The following is a 20,459-nucleotide window of genomic DNA, read 5'->3' as shown; positions in this document are numbered from 1 at the left end:
ATGTCAACATTGTTCCCTGGGTGACGAAAGCAAAACAACCAGCTGCAGCAGCTGAAATTTGATTGACTAGAGGATAAGAAAGATGCGTGGCGATTTATAAGGTATACTTGACTACTGCCCCTTTGAAAGCAAGCCAGCCAGCCAGCAGAGAATTACTGGAAGACAACAGTTGAAAAACAGTTAAAAACAAAGGTCTGTTATTTGACGGAAAAAAGAGAGAACATACTATGTTGTGTTGTATATACATGTCAGTAACTTGCGTATGAAACCGAATGTTACAGTCAAATTTTCAAGTGGAACCTCGAATAAAAAAAATTTAAAAAAATAGAAAAATATATCACTTGCTTATGGCATAGTATTATTTTTCAAATGCTTTTTTTATATTTATCGGTTTTATTTCTTGTATTTTATTTATTTTATTTCCTCTTTTTTTAATCTTTTATAGACGGTTTTTCCTGTCTACCAACTTTGAGGGCTGGTACCGACACCGACAACATGAAGTGAACCAGAAACTCCAAGTTTTACATATGGAGGCCTTAAGTAATGTGGTATGTGTGAACTTTTAATTGTGTCTGTTATGAAGTGCATTTGTGAATGGCAAGACATGGAAATCATTCTATGAAGTTCAACAATATAAAATAGTTTTTAATAGGGAGAGTTTAGGCACAGACAAAGAATGGGGGAAATTGTTGATAGTGGTTTCAGCTAGGCAAGTGTTTTCAGTGAAAGTTTGGCGAGGGGAGACCAAAGATTGGAGCTCAGAAGAGCACTTGCCATGAAAATAACGATAAAGCAGAGACACGCTCGCAAAGCTTCTTCTGTAGGAAAGAGGTTGCAGGGAAGAGAAAAGGGCATGCCCCCACTAAGCTACGAAGTCTATTTTGAACTCTGTCAAGGCAGGATGAGCTGCTTCTAGCAGCTCCTGCCCAGATGTGGCAACAGTACTCCATCCTTGGACATACTTGACTCTTATACAGGTAGAGAATTGCATCAGCAGTGAAATATCTATGGAGCAGTAGAATGATCCTAGCATTTTTCCAGTGGCCTTGCCAACAGATTTGATGTACATGTTCCATTTCAGGTCAGGAGTAAAAGTTAGACCCAGAAGCTTGTCAAAACATGGAGCCTCCCTAAGACGAGAGCCATTCATTTCAATTGATGCCAGACAAGGATCAAAGCGTTGATGATGTAAAGATAGAAGCTTAGTTTTAGATGCATTAAAATTAACCAGCTACCTCCTTCCCTATTGCACCATGTGCTCAAGATCAGATGAGAGAGAATCTGAGAACTTGGTCATTTACGACCTTTGAAATGTTAACATAGATGGTAGTGTCGTCGGCATAAATGTCTATGAATGATGTAAGGATGTGATTTGGAACATCATTGATGTATATCAGGAAGAGAGTTGGGCCGAGGATGGACCCCTGAGGGATTGCAGCATTATTACTGTGAGCTTCTGATTTCTGCCGATCAATCACTACTGTTATGAACCTATCAGAGAGAAATGATTTAATAATTGAGACGACATTTCCAGCTATACTATAACTGGAGATCTTATGGAGTAAACCATTGTGCCACATCCTATTAAAGACCTTTGATATGCCAAGAGTAATTGCCCTAGAAAAAAAGCCTCCGTCAAGAGATTCACTAATCCTATGAGAAATAACTAAGCACATCTGCTGTTGATCTAGTAGAATGGAAACCATATTGCATGTCATTAAGGAGGTTATTTTTCCTGAGGTGGTTGACTACGTCTCTATTTAACAGATTCCAGCAACTTACTCATGACGCACAAAAGACTTGTAGGTCTGTACTGAGAGAGAGATAAGCAATCACCTGAATTCTTAAATAGGTGGCATACTGAAGAGTTTTTCCAGTGTGTTGGAAAGCAATTCTCCTTAAGACAACGCTTAAACAGCTTTGTAAGTATGGGAGCTAGTTCTGGTTGAAGCTTTTTCGGCACTATAATTAGATTGCTGTCATGCCCAGTTGCTTTACTGGAATCAAGGTTTTTGATTGGTTTGGCAACATCATGAACAGATATTTGTATGTTGCATAGTGTTTTCTGATACAGGAGGAAATACAGCGGCCTAGATTGCATAGGGTAGAATTAGCTGAAAAGTTCTTGGCAAACAGTTTGGCTTTGTTCGATGTTGACGAGATTACCTTGGGTTGAGTGATGGTTGGGATCATGCACACGCTTCTATTCGGGATTCTGTTTGTTATTTGCCAAAACTGATGGGAACCAAGCTGCTGCTCAGCTACTTTGGACTTTGCGGACTTAGCGTACAACTCTCTCGCATTCTTTATTACTTTTTTCCAGTGGTTGCTGGCAATCCTGAAGGCGGCTTTAGTCTCAATACATCTATTATGTTGGAAGCAATGGTAAAAGTGATTTCTGTGCGCAATGCCAGCAGCACATTCTGAAGAGAACCATGGCTGGCTGTTAGGTTTTTGCTGGAATTTTTTGGAGGGTATGAATCGGTCTATACCTACAGTTATCCATTCTGCCAGGTCTGATATTATAGAAAAAAACGTTCTTTTTAAACATCGAATGTAGAGGTAGATCTGATTTTAATGTATGGAAGCTATCCCAGTAAACCATAGAGTATCGATGTACTGTACGATGGAGAGTTATGTCTGAGGACTTATTACATTCTGTTTTTATCTTAGCTGAGAAAATTGAGTCGCCGGAAGATCCCAGTAAAGATAGAACGAAGAATGAATATAACTCGGGGCAAGTTGTGAGAAAAAGGTCAAGGAGACTTGCATACTGATCGTCAGTGTCAGGTACACAGACGGATTCGTAAACAATCTGAATAAGGTAATAAGCAATTAGGAAATCATGACAGAACCTCCCCTTACTGTCTTGTTTGAGTGGGTTAACCATTCCACATTGTGAACATTGAAGTTTTCACAGACATGAATGTTAGCTGAAGGATGAGTAGACAAGATGTTCTTAGATATGCTCTTAAAGATAACTCTACTCTTGTTGAGGCAATAAAGGGCAAATATAAACGCAGTGGTATGAGCAAGTGCAACCCGGAAGCACATATTGAGTAATTTAGGGTATTCTCTGGAGATGTCCCTACTACATGGAAAGCCATCTCTAATGTAGGCACATATTCCATGGCCATGCCGACGTGGAGAAGAGAAATCTGTATCTTCTAGAGTGATGGAATGATCCAACCATTGATCCGGTAACCTTACCAACAGATTCGATATACAAAGTATTATTTTATTTGACATTACCTGCGGTTTATCGGTTTCACATAGTATTTAATTATATTTTCTAACTCAAAAAATTTTCTTACTTTGGTTGTGAATAGTGAGGCACAAATATGAAGAAATAATTGGATGAAAACGAGTCGGTCGATCAACAATATAAAAATGATTTATTTAGATAAGTTACAACTGAAAGGAATCGCTTTGAACGATGAGGTTTTGCTAAGCCAATTGTCGATCGCATATATTGAATGATTCCATGTTTCTGTTTTTGTTAAAATATGAAGGCAGATACCTCTGCTTCAAAAATGTCTTGGGGCAAGGGAGATAAATTTCCAGTACAAAGTTATTTTCCTTTAAAAATATTCAATTTCCCTTTTAAATATTTTATATTTGAAAGGATTTTCTTGATGGAATTAGTTATTTTTGTGTGTGTATTCTATAAAATACTGTAAATTTCAATGTGAATGTTAAAAAGAATTATTGTCGATTGTGTTTTATTTTCAGGATGTCCAAGACTGGATCCGTGATAAAGAGGAAGTTGAGATTGTAGACCTTATTTTGAGATTAAGAGAGAAACTGGTAAGTTTTAATATATATGTCTGTGTGTGTGTGTGTGTGTGTGTCTCTCTCTCTCTCTCTCACTCTCACTGTCTCTCTCACTGTCTCTCTCTCTAGCACTCTCTCACTGTCACTCTCACTGTCTCTCTCACTGTCTCTCTCACTGTCTCTCTCACTGTCTCTCTCACTGTCTCTCTCACTGTCTCTCTCTCACTGTCTCTCTCTCACTGTTCTCTCTCTCACTGTCTCTCTCTCACTGTCTCTCTCTCACTGTCTCTCTCTCACTGTCTCTCTCTCACTGTCTCTCTCTCACTGTCTCTCTCTCACTGTCTCTCTCTCACTGTCTCTCTCTCTCTCACTGTCTCTCTCTCTCTCACTGTCTCTCTCTCTCTCACTGTCTCTCTCTCTCTCACTGTCTCTCTCTCTCTCACTGTCTCTCTCTCTCTCACTGTCTCTCTCTCTCTCACTGTCTCTCTCTCTCTCACTGTCTCTCTCTCTCTCACTGTCTCTCTCTCTCTCACTGTCTCTCTCTCTCTCTCTCACTGTCTCTCTCTCTCTCTCACTGTCTCTCTCTCTCTCTCACTGTCTCTCTCTCTCTCTCTCACTGTCTCTCTCTCTCTCTCACTGTCTCTCTCTCTCTCTCTCACTGTCTCTCTCTCTCTCTCTCACTGTCTCTCTCTCCTCTCTCTCTCTCACTGTCTCTCTCTCTCTCACTGTCTCTCTCTCTCTCACTGTCTCTCTCTCTCTCACTGTCTCTCTCACTGTCTCTCTCACTGTCTCTCTCTCTGTCTCTCTCTCTCTCACTGTCTCTCTCTCTCTCACTGTCTCTCTCTCTCTCTCACTGTCTCTCTCTCTCTCTCACTGTCTCTCTCTCTCTCTCACTGTCTCTCTCTCTCTCTCACTGTCTCTCTCTCTCTCTCACTGTCTCTCTCTCTCTCTCACTGTCTCTCTCTCTCTCACTGTCTCTCTCTCTCTCACTGTCTCTCTCTCTCTCTCTCTCTCACTGTCTCTCTCTCTCTCTCTCTCACTGCTCTTCTCTCTCTCTCTCACTGTCTCTCTCTCTCTCTCTCACTGTCTCTCTCTCTCACTGTCTCTCTCTCTCTCTCTCTCTCTCTCTCTCTCACTGTCTCTCTCTCTCTCTCTCTCTCTCACTGTCTCTCTCTCTCTCTCACTGTCTCTCTCTCTCTCTCTCTCACTGTCTCTCTCTCTCTCTCTCTCTCACTGTCTCTCTCTCTCTCTCTCACTGTCTCTCTCTCTCTCTCTCTCACTGTCTCTCTCTCTCTCTCTCTCACTGTCTCTCTCTCTCTCTCACTGTCTCTCTCTCTCTCTCACTGTCTCTCTCTCTCTCACTGTCTCTCTCTCTCTCACTGTCTCTCTCTCTCTCACTGTCTCTCTCTCTCTCACTGTCTCTCTCACTGTCTCTCTCTCTCACTGTCTCTCTCTCTCTCACTGTCTCTCTCTCTCTCACTGTCTCTCTCTCTCTCACTGTCTCTCTCTCTCTCACTGTCTCTCTCTCTCTCACTGTCTCTCTCTCTCTCACTGTCTCTCTCTCTCTCACTGTCTCTCTCTCTCTCACTGTCCTCTCTCTCACTCTCTCTCTCTCACTCTCTCTCTCTCACTCTCTCACTCACTCTCTCTCTCTCACTCACTCTCTCACTGTCTCACTCACTCTCTCACTGTCTCACTCACTCTCTCTCTCTCTCTCACTCTCTCTCTCTCTCTCTCTCTCTCTCTCTCTCTCTCTCTCTCTCTCTCTCTATATATATATATATATATATATATATATATATATATATATATATATATATAGTCTTTGAAGTTTTTAATATATATATATATACACACACACATATAAAACTCAAATGACCTTGTAACGATGTATGTAACCCACTTTCTGGTTTACGACATCCGGTTGTGCATGCGCGCATAAAGTTTAACCCATACCAACGTATACAAATAAACACAAATCGCTTCTTTTGTAGATTTTAACATGCGCACTGAAATATTAACGTTATTATTTCGAAATTAAGCATATATATATATATATATATATATATATATATCAGAATTTGAATTTAACTATAAGTATTATTGTATCTGCTCAGTGCACATTTACCTATAAGTACGGCCAACCACTTATAATTCAGTAACTGTAAATTTTCTTTTAAAAAATAATCAATTATAATAAACAGAACGACTCATAGAAATCTATCTATATTCTTTTTTCATTTTAATATACTTTCATAGAAATGTTTCTGTTATGTCAAAAAAAACTATTTTCTTTACATCACAAGTGTCACACTCATACATGAATTCCATAGCTAATATAACATACTGACCCAACGATCACGGGTAGTCTAGTATATATATATATATATATATATATATAGTCGTTTGCAGAACTTGGAAAGAGTATACATTTTGCTCATTAGGATTGAGCCAGCCCCAACTACAAATTATTTTAGGTAATCCACAAGGCACAATTTCAGATGTCACCATTTGCTGTGGCATATATGTGCCTGACAAGGAGGCATCTTGCAGCAGGTTGTTGGTACAGCTGGGCAAGTTTATTCAAGGTTGTGTCTCCTCCAGTGAATTAAATGTGCTCCCAGATATTAATTTGGAAATTTCTACGATTCGGCGCGGTACATATAGCGCCTAGCTTTCCCAAATGGTCACTCATCTGGTACTGGCCAGGCTCATCGTTGCTAAACTTTGGTGATCTGGCGAGTATCAGTGTGTTAACGTGATTGTCATTCGTGTGTGTGTGTGTGTGTATATATATATATATATATATACACACACACGCGCATACATAATACATATATAACAGCATAATCACATTGACACACCGAAAAGATGAAACACTAATGCCTGCAAGTATTAAAAAAAAATATAGTAATGATTTTTATATATATATATATATATATATATATATATATAAATTATTACTATAATTATTGTTTTTAATACTTGCAGACAAGTATTAAAAACAATAATTATAGTAATCTATATCTATAAAAGTGTGTCTCTCTGTGTACATTTCCCTACACAATATCTCTGTCAATTTTCAGTCTACAAACTCGAAATTTGATATATAGGGTACTCAGATTTGGGAAAATCTTTGTAATCGGTTTTCGTCCAGAAATTAGGCTGTTAAGGGGTCAAAGTTCAATGATTTGACCTTTGAGAACTCTACCAAACTCCTCCGCCTATTTTGGGTTATGAACAATTGAAATTTTAGATATAGGTACCTTCGACATGGATCTGGTTGGTTGTTTTCATTTTATGGCATATCAACCCTTTTCAGGTTAATGCCAAATCCAAAGATTTTGAAGAAAAATTTTTTAATAGAATATATTTGTTGTTTTCAAGTCGGTTTCTATTTAACCCATAGTTGGGACCCTAACAGGTACTACCACTCCGGGTCAGAGTGGACCTGGGCGCAATGGCAATTAAAGGGTGGCTCAACACTCCCCAAAGCCCGCAAGCTGGGGCCTCACCACTGGATATAGTTTAAGGTCATATCCAGGACCTTGGACATGGCTCTAACTTAATAACTTGATTTTAGCCCAAAACAATAAATATTAAGGAGTCATAATAGGGGTCAAAGTTAAAAAAAAAATATTTGACCTCTGCGATCTCTACCAAATTACTCAGACATTTTCTGGTCTAAACATTTGAAATTTTACATAAAGGGTATTCAGAGATAGTGCAAGCTTTTTATTCGGTTTGGGTCGAAAATTTGAGCTAAAATATATAAATGTATGTATGTTTGCATGTCTGCGTAAAACTTTCGACAGAGGCAACGAATTTTCACAAGATCAGTATCGTTTTGAAGCTCGACCCTTCAGACGACAAATACCGAAAAATTGCTAAAATAATTTTTTTACTCTCAACTGGGCACTTTTCTACAGGGAGGGGTCGCTTTTTTCATCAATATTTTTGAAAGTCATCCCCTCTTTTCGATTGTCTGGCCTTTAACTTAAACTTACGTCACTTCTGGTTTGCCGGTGGTCGTAACAGCAAAGACGTTAGGATTTTTTTTTTTTTTTCACCTTCTTTTCCTCCTTCTCGGTCCGGGTTCAAGCCTGCCTTCCTACTACCACTTTTTATTTTTTGCACAACACACACGTCCAAACACCTGGGCAACGCCGGGCACCCATGCTAGTATATATATATATATATATATATATATATATATATAATAAAATAAAAATTACAATTAAATTTACCAAGATGATCTAAGACGGTAAAAATTCAAGTATATTATAAATATGAAAGAATTAATATTTATAAAGTAATCTCAGCCAGATGTAAAAGCTCGATAAAACTAAATAAGAGAGAGAGCTTATAATACGAGCAAACAGTTAATAAAACATGTTTAAAAACACTTTGAAATGAGTTAAAAACATATTTAATCTGAAAAGGAAACACTAGATAAGTGGATAGTCCTTAATCCGCGGAGTTTCAAAGAAATACTTTCCTTCTCATCAGAGGGTAGGAAATAGCAAAATGCATGTTTTATTAACTGTTTGCTCGTATATATATATATATATATATATATATATATATATAAAATTATTTTAATACTTGCAGACACTAGTGTTTCATCTTTTCGGAAATCATCAGTGCAGGGAGTTACGATTACAGCAGGTCGGGAGTTAATTATAAAAGTCTATAGACTGGTTGACCGCTCTTGCTTGCATCTTGTCTATCAAAAACATTGTTGTCATGGAAATCAGCTAGTATTTAATAAAATTCACATTCCTTTCCACAGTCCAACCATATTTAGTACAAATAAACTTCAGTCTTTGCTTAACTTGTAGACATGGTTTCGATCATGAAACTGTTTTATGTTTTTGTTTCGATTCTAGCTGATGGCATTCAAATCATATTTTGTTTTTACTTTTGAAATCCTGACTATATATTGGGTACAATGTAATATGAAATAATTAACTAAAATAATAAATACGAAATCTGCATCAATTAAAATATCATTTAAGCATATTTTACAACCAGGCAATGCTGTGCGTCCTTGCTAGTATATATATATATATATATATATATATATATATATACTAGCGAGGGGTACCCGGCGTTACCTGAGTGTTTGTAGGTGTGTGTGAAAAAAACAGGTGCCCGTGAAAAAAAAACAAAGGATTGACGACACGCAGTTGGAAAATAGTAAAGTGTGAAAAAAAAACAGGTGCGCGTTTTTGATTGATGTGATGGCAATAGGTATTCAGCAGTTAGCATTTTGTGCGGGACAGTTTTTAATGAGGTCAATAAATCTGTTTGTTTTTAAAAACCCGCTCCCCCGTCTGATATGACGAAGTCGACATTGACCAAACGTTCACTGGTTCTGGGCCTGTGATTAGTTGAGTTTCGGTTTTTGTTTATACCGAAAACCGAATGTAACGCGTGCCGATGCGGGAAATGTGGAATAATTAACGTTTGAAAGTTAATAAAATTAAATAGACAGGCGAGCTCTGTAGTTAAGTGTGAGATATTACAATTTATAGATGATATAAAAAGTTTTAAGAAGTTGTGAAGCGAGCGAGCGCTTCTCTGAAAGAAGCCTTTTGTGGACATCGAGGAAAAGCGTATATACATACATACATACATACATTTTCGCTTTTATATATATATATATATATATATATATATATATATATATATATATATGTGTTTTAAAAACACTTTAGGAAGAGTTAAAAACATTTAATTTTCAAAAAGGAAACACGAATTGAGTGGACTTTCCTTAATCCGCTGAGTTTTTTATATATGTAATACACACACACGCACGCACACATCCACAAAACGCATTCTAAAAGTAAGGCCTCTTATTTTTATTTCGCTCGAATAGATTAGACATGATTGCAAATTGCATTGTTATGATGACTGAACTTATACATTCCTGACCTGAGAGTTTCATATCTTTGTTGCAGATATTGATAGTGTAAAACTCTCCTAAAGCAACCTCTGTCATGGACATGTGTTAAAAGCAGAGATGCACCATTGAATTTATGGGAAAAGTGCATTGAGAATGGTGGTGACTATGTAGAAAAATAAATTCCAGTGCACAAAAGGTTGCTCATTTTAATGATACCATTTCTATCTTTGTAGCTCTTTAACTTTTAGAGTTAAAAATTTTTTAACATAGGAGGCTTTAATTTTGGAACAATCTTATATATATATATATATATATATATATATAATGTATGTATTAAAAAGAAAAGACAGAAAATTGTAAAAATGGCTTCTTATAGAATTACTAGCCTGGGTGCCTGGCATTGCCTGGGTGTTTGGATGTGTGTTGAGCAAAACAAAAAAAAAAAAAAAAAAAAAAAAGTGGTAGTATGCAGGCAGGCTCGAACCCATGACGCGAAGGCAGAAAAGAAAGTGAAAGAAAATCTGACGTGTTACCGCTACTCCATGACGCAACCAGAAGTCTAAAGCGTTCGAATTTAACGTAGTCAATCAAAAACAAAAGATGACTTGCAGAAATGGCGTTGCTTTTAAACTTCCCATGAAAGCAAATTGTTTTTAATGTGGGGGAGGGTGGGTAGCTACCCCAAAAAGGAGGTACTCTGACAATATCCAAATAAATAGTAATTATCTCGGTATGAAGCGTTTCCCCTACATTACCCAAGGACCAATTGCAGAACAGATACTACCTGGCCTGAAGGCGTTTGTGTTCGAATAGTTTTGCTTTGTTTATATGAAAAAGACAACGGCACAGTGGGAATTTTGTTTAACTCGATCAAAAAGAAAGATAGATAATGTCCGTTTGCGAATGCGAGATATTACGATCTGGGAAGTATGCAAAAACTTCTTGCAGAATTGAACCGACGTGAGAATCCCGATGCAAAAACCCTTTCATGAACATACACAAACGCTCGCGCCCATTTTGCCCTTAATATTATAGATACCCTCGATCATCTTTTTAAATTATCTTTAAAAAAATAAATATGACCCCTATCAATATCATTGTACCATAATAATTTTTTTTTTTTTTTTTTTTTTTTCAGACCTTTGCTGCAAATAATCAGTCTGCTGTAACGAAGGACTGCGTTGTGAAACTCCATCGGCATGTCGACACCATAATTTGCTCACTGCCAGATGACCTGCAGGTTGTACTGAAAACATGACGCTATGTCAGCTGTCTCTCTCGTCTTCCCACAATTCCAGAACTTTCAATTTATTCCCCGACATAATTCTTGAGAGAGGCAGCAGAAGACAGAAATCACCGCCACCCTCCGATGAAAGAGGAGGGGTGAGGCGCGGTTATCTTGTGGTCTGAACTTTACCCATCACATTGTCTCTCATTACTACTGCTGCTACTACTACTACCACCATCATCACCCTTTGACCTTGTGACTTGTGTCATTTCCACTGAACCCTGACCTCTTGTTGCCCAGAAGTGATTTCTTCCTTTATTGGCCAAATTATGTCGTTTGGAAATTAATTTATCTAATCTATTTTGAAAATATAAGAAAAATGTATTCAAAAAAAAAAAAAAAAAAAAAAAATGTCAGTTGATGCAATTTTCATTAATGACCATTTTAAAAAAGAAAAACTTTTCCAAAAATGATTAAGTATATAAATTGACATTTTAATTCAAAAACATTTTTTTTTTTTTTTACTTTTTTTTTTGTTTCTGAAAGACTTGAAGAAACAAAAATAATTCTCTTCCTGCAATTGTGTTGATGGACTTTAAAGAAATATTTTTCTTTGCACCTGAAGCTTGAGATGATACACAGACTGTTTCCCTATACTTATCTATCTCCCGCTCTCCATCCTTCCCTCCTCTCTTATTTCTCTCAGATTACTCTCTCAGAGAAATTCCCTCTTTCTCGGTCTCCTCTTTCTCTGTCTCCGTCTTCCTCTCTCTCTTTTTCTCTCAGACTGTTTCCTCCCTTTCAGACCCTCTTTTTTTTTCTCCTTCCCCTCTATGACCCTCCCTCTCTCTCTATGACCCTCCCTCTCTCTTGCAACCCCCCCATCTCTCTCTCCCTCAGACCATACCTCTCTCTCTTAACCCTCCCTCTCAGATCTCTCCTTTCTCTCCTTCAGACACCCCTCTCTTCTCAGACCTGCTTTCACTTCCCTTCTCAAACACCCCTGCCTCTCCATCTCTCGCCAGCTCTCAAGTTTATCAAAAATCAAACCAACAACAAATTGATATTCTCACGATGCATTCATTCAAACTGAAGCGTGACAAACCAACCAACGAAAAACTTTTTTTCTTTTTTTAAGCATAAAACACAGCCTCTTGCCGAAACATTAAGAGGTGTTCAAGTGTCCGTTCACGCTGCATGTTTTATCGATGATATGAAGCTGGTATTGCAAACTGAAGGGTAACAGACGTATCTTGTACATCTTTGAGGACACATCCAATAAGGGAGGGAGGGGGTAAGAAAAAAAGAATTTCATGTTGCAGTGAGGTGATAAGTTCAGAGGGGGTTTTATAAAGAACTTTCCATGAATGAAAAAATTCTAGCTTTCATATTTTGGTGTGTGCCCAGAATTCCCCTATATTAAAAAAACAAAAATTAAAAATCTGTACGATGTACATGCCCATGATTGAAAGAAAATATCATATTCCAAAATTCATATAAATTGATCAAGTAGTTTTATTTTTATATAGAAAATCATTTTTAAATGAATTTGAGTTATCTCCCTTGTTTCATGGCTTTTTAAAAACTCTGAAGGTTTGAATTATTTAGAGTTATATTGTTTGTTTTCAAGATAGCATTCGCAATATTGCCTCTCAGCTGTTCATTTAACTACAAAATTTGATTTTCTTATTTAAAAATAGAGCTATATATATAATAAAACTCTTTGGACTTTGCTTGCTTGCATTTTGTCTTCCATGATCATGCGATTCCATCTTTTAAAAAAAAGGATAGCAGGTGAATTTATATATATATATATATATATATATATATATATATATATATATATATATATATGCTGCTGTTTCTTATGGTGGAGTAAGGCTGCTTTCCTTGGTGGTTTCGATCCCAATTTTGTTTGCTTTGACAGATTCCACCATGGTTTCAGAAATGGTTCGTTCTGCTTCATTTCAAAATACTCTAAACCTTGTGAATCGCCCTGATGTGATAGAGAGCCAGGTTGTGAGCAGTAAGAAATTTCCCAACGTTGGAGAGAAGTGTTGGTCTCGTCGCCAGACGGGGCTGGCCTCGAACTGGCTAAGAGCAATAAGGTGTTTCATAGATAGCTTCGTTACGCCGACTGGGTTTTCCTAGAGTCTACATTCGTAGTGTATTATTGCGGCATAAACTAAGTACCAAGGCACGGAGTGCTAGGGGCAGGCGTGGTGATGCAAATTTATACTGTCAAGGACAGTGTGGTCAAGTCGAGAGCCTTGGGCATGTACTACAGCGTTGCGAGATGACTCGTGACACTACATGTGCTCGCTATAAGAGGGCTGCCAACCATCTGGCTAAGTTTCTTCATCAGAGGGGGTTTAGAGGTTCACACCGAGCTTTCGGTTCCAATGACGAAGTCTTATTTGAAACCAGACCTTGTCACTGTTTATGTAGGACGTGTGGGTGACGACTGACTGGATCTCACTCACAGGGAGAATTTGGTCAAGTATGACATTTGCATGGCGTCAGTCCCAACACTAGAGTGAAACATTTCTTAGCCGTTTTCACCTAACAGGGGCTGCCTTACCCCTTAAGCATGTCATCTCTCAGAGCCCTAGGTCTCACTGGTTGAGATTTGGGTGACCTTGTTCTCCTGGTGATGATTGGGTTGCTCAAGTACTATGACATGTATATGCATGGCACTTAATTTGTGGCCTTGTTATCTAAGCAAATCTGCCTGTGGTGGTGGATGGGGGCACTTCTCCTTGGATGACACATATATTTGTGTGTGTGTGCGCGCGCTTGAATCTTGTTTTCAATAATCAGGTGATTCATTCTTTTAAAAAGAGATGACAGGTGAATTTTTATATATATATATATATATATATACGTACAGGCATGGCTTAGAGGTTAAGGAATAAGGGTGGAGAGTTGCATGTTTTGGTTTCAATTCTAGGTGATGGCACCGAAGTCCTATATATATTTTTAATTTTGATCTCGCTACTATATATTAGGTTCAATATAATAATCAATAAATTGTCTCTATAATAATAAATACATAATCTACATGAATTAAATATCATATTTAAGCATATCTTATGACCAGGCAATGCCAGGTAGCATGCTAGTTTAAAAATGAAGCTATTTGATTATTTTCTGTGACTTTTCTTTTGTGTATAATTTTTTCCTTCACTGGTACATACATCATATAAATTTTTGTGTTTTTTAATATAGGGAGAATTCTGGATATGCCATTTTTTTTTCTCTCCCCTCATTTGAATTTCCTGATGTTTTAGCTGGCCCAATCCCCCATCACTGTCATCGAACGATGCATCTTGGGAAATTTTTGTCTATTCCACACTTCGCTTTCTTGCATTTTTCTTTTCTCATTGGAAAAAAAAAAAAAAGGCATTTATTTTTTTTTTATCATTGAATATTAGAGACTGAAAATAAAACTCCAGAAAGATTAGCTACTGCTATAAAATATATATATTGGTGATGATTCCGATATTTTTCCCAATTCTGATACCATTACTGATTCCGTACTAAATTTCCGATTCCAATGGTTGTCTTCAAGTCCAATGTGAACAAATTCTTGATGAGCCATCCCTTTAAGTAATCCAATTTATCAAATTTCCACTATCAATGATTGACATGTTCTCCTTGACCATTGTACACTCATTAACCCTTATCCTTGAGTGGCCCTCAGGCCTTGATAAGTGGTGACACCTTTGTAAAAAAAAAAAAAAAAAAAAAAAAAAAAAAAAAAAAAAATAGATATAATAAGATTCTGATTTTTTATAAATCTCTAAATATTTAACAATAGTTATTTATTCTGGATTGCAATTAAAGAAAAAAAAAAACACGTATTAAATGTGCAGATATTTTCTTAAATGTAAAAAAAAAAACACTTTGGGGAATGATCTATTGATTTAAGATTTATTAGTAGTTTAAAATTGATAACTTTTTATTTTATCATTACGACCAGCAGTGAAATAATTTTGCTTTAAACAAAATCAAAATAAAAAGACAATTTAAAAAATCGTTTTTGACATCAGAAAATAGGCACAAATTTTTCTGATAATCATCCCAACATATATATATATAATTTGAGGTTGCTATTTTTCAAAGGTAGGGTAACCAGTGAAGTATGAGGTTAATACGAGAGTGCTCAATATGGAAGTAGAACAAATTACATTTTCATTTTGTCTTTACATAAGCAGTAATTTGTTGCTACACAGTCACCACCAAAAAGTTAACAAGAAAGGAAGAGGTAGTAATGACCAGACTGCGAATAGGTCACACTCACATCACCCGCTTACATCTACTAAAAGGGGAGGAGACACAAAACTGTATAACGTGTCAAGAACCCTACACAATATACCATGTACTGACAAACTGCATTGACCTTGAACAAACCCGAACAAAGTATTACCAAGAAAACAATCTAAAAACAATATTAAACAAGATTGATCCCCAAAAAATTAACAATTTTCTGAAAGAGATTAAAATATACTCTAAAATATAAGGAAAGACCCCCCCCCCAAAAAAAAAACAAAAAAAAAAACCTTAAGAAGAACAAACCAATATATAACACATCATAACTAACCTTTCGGCATTAAATGACTCCCAAAGTGGTTGATATGCCGTAAAACAGAACAAACAAACTACACAGTCATGAGCATGTTTCAGTCTTCTCGTATTTAGTAACTAGAGACCTCTTCAGGCAATAACGCTTATATTCAAAAGCGGAATTCTAATGCAACAAATTACTGCTTATGTAAAGACAAATTGAAAATATATATATTAGTATTGGGATGATCAGAACTTTGTGAGGCATTGAAATCTGGAAAAAATTGTACTTATTTTCTGATGCCAAAAACGATTCTACTAATTGTTATTTGGTTTGTTTTTGCTTAAGATTGAATTTCTCATTGCTCATACTAAAGATCAAATCGCAACTATTAAACTCTATAGATCACCCACACAAGTTTATTTTTACGTTTGCGAACATATATATCTTATATTACAGGGGGTTTTACAGTAATTTAAAGAAAAACACTTTTATAGTAAAATATTTAATGACTTTAAAAGAATTGGAATCAGTAATTTTATCAGAAAAACCAGAAAAAAACCTTTGGAATTGATCCATCACTAATATAGTTAAATAAAATCCAGAAATAATTATTAAGTCAGAAGCTCCTGTAAACTTAATGGGAATATAAATACTAATATTTATATGGTGATCTTAACCAAATTAAAAAAAAAAGAAGCTCAATACAACAAAATAGAACTTGTTAAAAAAAGAACAAAATTAAAGACTGGATTATAGTTTACAAGGATTTATTATTCGACAGAAAACTCAGAAAGAAACATTAAGAATTCTTTAATCTTCAATCCTTTATCTAATGAAAGGAACACACACTTGGAAACCCACAAATTAAGGAATTCTTAATGTTTCTGAGTTTCCTGTCGAATAATAAATTCTTGTAAATTATAATTTACAGTCTTGAATTTTGTTTGATATATATATATATATATATATATATATATATATATATATATATATATATATATATACACACACACTTGTGTGTGTATAATATAGGGTGTCCTAAAATGATTTGACACATTTGTTAATCCAAAAAAAAGAAAAAAAAATCTTTTTAAATGTACGTAGAATGCCATTTTATTTCGCAAAGTCTTAAATATTAAATCAGCCAAATGTTTCATTGCTAACACGATCATAGACGTTCACGGAAGTTGATGGATCATTTTGGGTGGAATAACAGTAATTTCAGAAAAAATACCTTGTTTTAATTCTTCATGAGATTGAGGCAGTGGATGACTACTTTTGACTTCAAATATCCCTGACAAGAAAAAAAGTCACAGGGGTTTAGATCAGGTGATCTTGCAGACCAACCAATATCACCACACAAAAATTAAATAAAATCAATCAAAGGAGTAAATGATTCAGGTACAGTTCCTTGGATAAAAAAAAAATGCATGAATACAGATATAAATGAATTTTGACCTAATCAAAATAAAATGGTATTCTATGTACATTTAAAAAAAAAAAAAAAAAAAAAAATTTTTTTTTTTTTTTTTTTTGAGACACCCTGTGTATGTGTATATATATATATATATATATATATATATATATATATATATATATATATATATTCCAAAGACAAACCAGCAGTTTCATTGTATAGGAACAACCTTCTGTGGTTGACTAAAATCCTATACAAATGATCAGTGTCATGTGGAAAGAGGAAAACATGATGCTGATGATTTGTATAAGATTTTAGTCAACCTCAGAAGGTTGTTTCTATACAATGAAACTGATGGTTCATCTTTGGAATATGTATGTATAGTTTTTAAATAAATATTTGTATTTAGCTCTCATATATATATATATATATATAGATATATATATATAATTAGTTTTTTTGGAAAAAGAAATTCAGCAGAGTGCTCAATTATAAGGGCATATTCTTTATATTTTGTTTACAGAAAGTTTTAGATAAGTCCTTGGTACCGTCGATTTCAAACCCGATAATTAGAGACCGTTTTAGATACCCATATCAAGCTCATCTGAGCATTGGCTGAAGAGAGCCTGATATGGGTATCTAAAACGGGCCCTAATTATCGAGTTTGAAACCGACGGTACTAATGACTTATCTCATTTAAAACTTTCTGTAAACAAAATATATAATGGTCTGAATCCAGAACATGAGAACAACAATGGGTATTTGATTATATAGCTAACAAAGCTTTTTAATTTTCTAATTGTCTGAAATGCCGCAGATATATAATTAGTTTAATAAAGGAGAGCTTAAGTAGATTAAATGAGAGAAAAATGAAATAAATAAATTAGTAAAAGTTCAGTTGCATGCTTAAGTACAACAATCATACACTATCTTTGGTCGTTTTGTTTTGGTGTCCTCGAATATGCAAATGAAATTATACTAATTTAATAATTTCATTCATCTCCTGTTTAATATATATATATATATATCTTCATTTTTACAAATTTAAGATTAAGGACTTGGCTTTTGTAACAGTAACATCACCTGACGAAATCTCTAGTTATTTATAGCTAGTTGACTGAAACATACCCATGAATGTGTAGTGATACCTAAATGTTTATCTAAAAATAAATAAAAAGTGTATCTTGCTCTACCTTGGTATTGAGTACTTTTGTATAAATTGGATTAAACTCATTGGATGTTTTACCTCCAAACAATATTAACCTGGAATTATATGCATATCTCTCTCTCTCTCATATATATATATATATATATTAATGGTTGGGATGATTGAGAAAATCAGTTATTTGAGGTATCGGAATCAGAAAAATGTATGCAGAGAGCACCTGTGGTACCAGGAATTCTGAAATGGTCACCTATTTTAGTCCTGATCAGGTTCAACGCTACTTAATCAATGATCTAACGGGAACTGACATGGCAACATGACTTTTGTATCGGAAAAATTTTCCGATACAAAAAAAAAAAAAAAAATTGTTTTAATTATTTATTATTTGATTTGTTTTTTGTTTAAAACTTAATTTTCCATTGCTGCTACGAAAGATAAAACGGCATATATGCATTGATTTTAAGCTACAGACAAAATTAAAATTCATAGATCACCCAGAGAAGTGTATTTTTACGTTCGCAAAATATATACCTTGTATTACATGGGATTTTACGGTAATCTAAAGAAAAAGCAATTTTATAGCTAAATATTTAGTATTTTTAGAAGAATCTGAATCTGTAATTGTATCAGAATTGAGACTTCAAAACAATGTTCAGCCTAGTTAGTACCAGATAGGTGATCATTTGAAGATTCTAGGCACTTTATGCCCTCTCTGCTTGTCCCGGCATTGATTTCAGTCATCCTGAACCTCCACTTACCACTGATATTTACCAACGCCAACTCATGCGAGGTGTGGTTGGAGATTGCTCAACTCTTGCTACAAAAATATCACGCAGAGACACCCTTACAGTGGTTATCTATAGTCTGTCAAGACTGAAGGAAGCTACCATATAATCATGTTGCCATGTCGGTTCCTGTTAGATCAACAGTTAAGTGGTGTTGAACCTGATCAGGACTAAAATGGGTGACCATTTCAGAATGCCTGGTACTGCATGTACTCTCCTCTTATCTTGGCGTTGTTTCCAGCTGTCCTGGAATTCTCCTTGCCACTAGACTCGAGCAGTGCCAATTCAAGAAAGGTTTATTTAGTGTATTGTGTAACACTTGCTTCACAATTACATGCTGGTATATTCATTACCTCTCAGAACTAAACAGAAGCCATGATATATATTTTGTATAAGCTATATCGCCTGAAGAGGTCTCTAGTAACTAGTTGACTGAAACATGCTCATGAATGTGTAGTGACATATTCATGCTTATGTAAAAACAAATAAAGTGTGTGTGTGTGTGTGTATATATATATATATATATATATATATAACTTCATGTTTCCTTCAAAAACATTTTTATTTGCAAACAATTGTTTGTACACATTTCAAGCACGTTTATTTTCATGATATACAATATGTCACTGATGTTTATGAGGCTTTATCAGTGCATAAAAATTATCAGCCAGGTTGAAAAAAAACAAAAAAAAAAGAAATCATACATCAACATTCGGTAGAACCCCAGGATACGTTGGCCCTAGGATATGTTTTTTTCAGGTTACGATGTGGAATACAATGTTTTTCCGGACCTTGGTTATGGTATTACAATGTTATTTATAATGTTATTTGATTATATACATGTGTATTATATACTGTATTGTATTTTGTTACTAATTTTTAATATGTACTGTATAAAATTTTGCTTAAGCCCTGCCATATGGTGATTTCACGTTACAATCTCAACCCCAGAACAAATTAATGCCGTATCCTGGGGTTCTACTGTGTTTGATTTAAACTCATAATTTTTTTTTTTTTCAAAGCATAAAATAAGTGTTTTTCTTTGTAAAAAAAAAATAAATAAATAAAAAATATTGGTTAAAAGCAAGGATGTATATTTACAAAAAAAAAAAAAAAATGTCAGATGCCTATAAATGTTTTTCAACCGTACTTGTAAATTTTTATACACTGATAAAACGTCCTCATTAACATTGATATTTCGTACATCATAAAAATATATTTTCTTAAAATTGGCAGAAATAATTGTATAATTTCTGATTTTATATAAAAAAGAATATACATTTTGTGTCATCCAGATTGTTTCAAATTATAAGCTCAATTAAGTGATGTTTCTGGCTTCAGAGCGCATATACTGGTTAGTTGTATTCTAATGACTAAAGAAAATCGGTCAACAATCATAATTTTTCGTTTTTTTTATTTTGTTAAAAGCATATATTTTTTCGTTGTCTTACACATGTTTCATAATGCATAAAGAAAAATTAATAATTTATTAAGTGACACTTTTCTGAATAACAGCATATTAAAGATTATATTTTCTTAACGTTTGTGAAATGTGTGTAATGACAGAATTGAAAAAAAAAAAAAAAAGAAACTGACTGTGAACTGATTTTCT

The 20,459-nt window shown here is 35.0% G+C and overlaps 1 protein-coding gene across 11 annotated transcripts in view; it reads left to right on the top strand.

Moving 5' to 3' along the window:
- Positions 1-11,368, top strand: part of LOC145249704 (protein DENND6A-like) — a 242,388-nt gene extending 231,020 nt beyond the window's left edge. For all 11 annotated transcript variants that reach the window (XM_080111567.1, XM_080111570.1, XM_080111564.1 and 8 more), the window contains 3 exons: positions 446-548; positions 3,733-3,807; positions 10,821-11,368. In XM_080111567.1, the coding sequence (XP_079967693.1) occupies positions 446-548; positions 3,733-3,807; positions 10,821-10,940 (298 nt within the window). In that variant the 3' untranslated portion in view covers positions 10,941-11,368. The remainder of the gene's footprint in view (positions 1-445; positions 549-3,732; positions 3,808-10,820) is intronic.
- The last annotated feature ends 9,091 nt before the right edge of the window (positions 11,369-20,459 follow it).

The sequence above is a fragment of the Euprymna scolopes genome, chromosome 28 (genome assembly GCF_053919585.1).
Source record: "Euprymna scolopes isolate OS-2025 chromosome 28, ASM5391958v1, whole genome shotgun sequence".
Taxonomy (NCBI): domain Eukaryota; kingdom Metazoa; phylum Mollusca; class Cephalopoda; order Sepiida; family Sepiolidae; genus Euprymna; species Euprymna scolopes.
The sequence above is the reverse complement of the archived record's forward strand: the minus strand, read 5'-3'. Positions and strand labels throughout refer to the sequence as shown.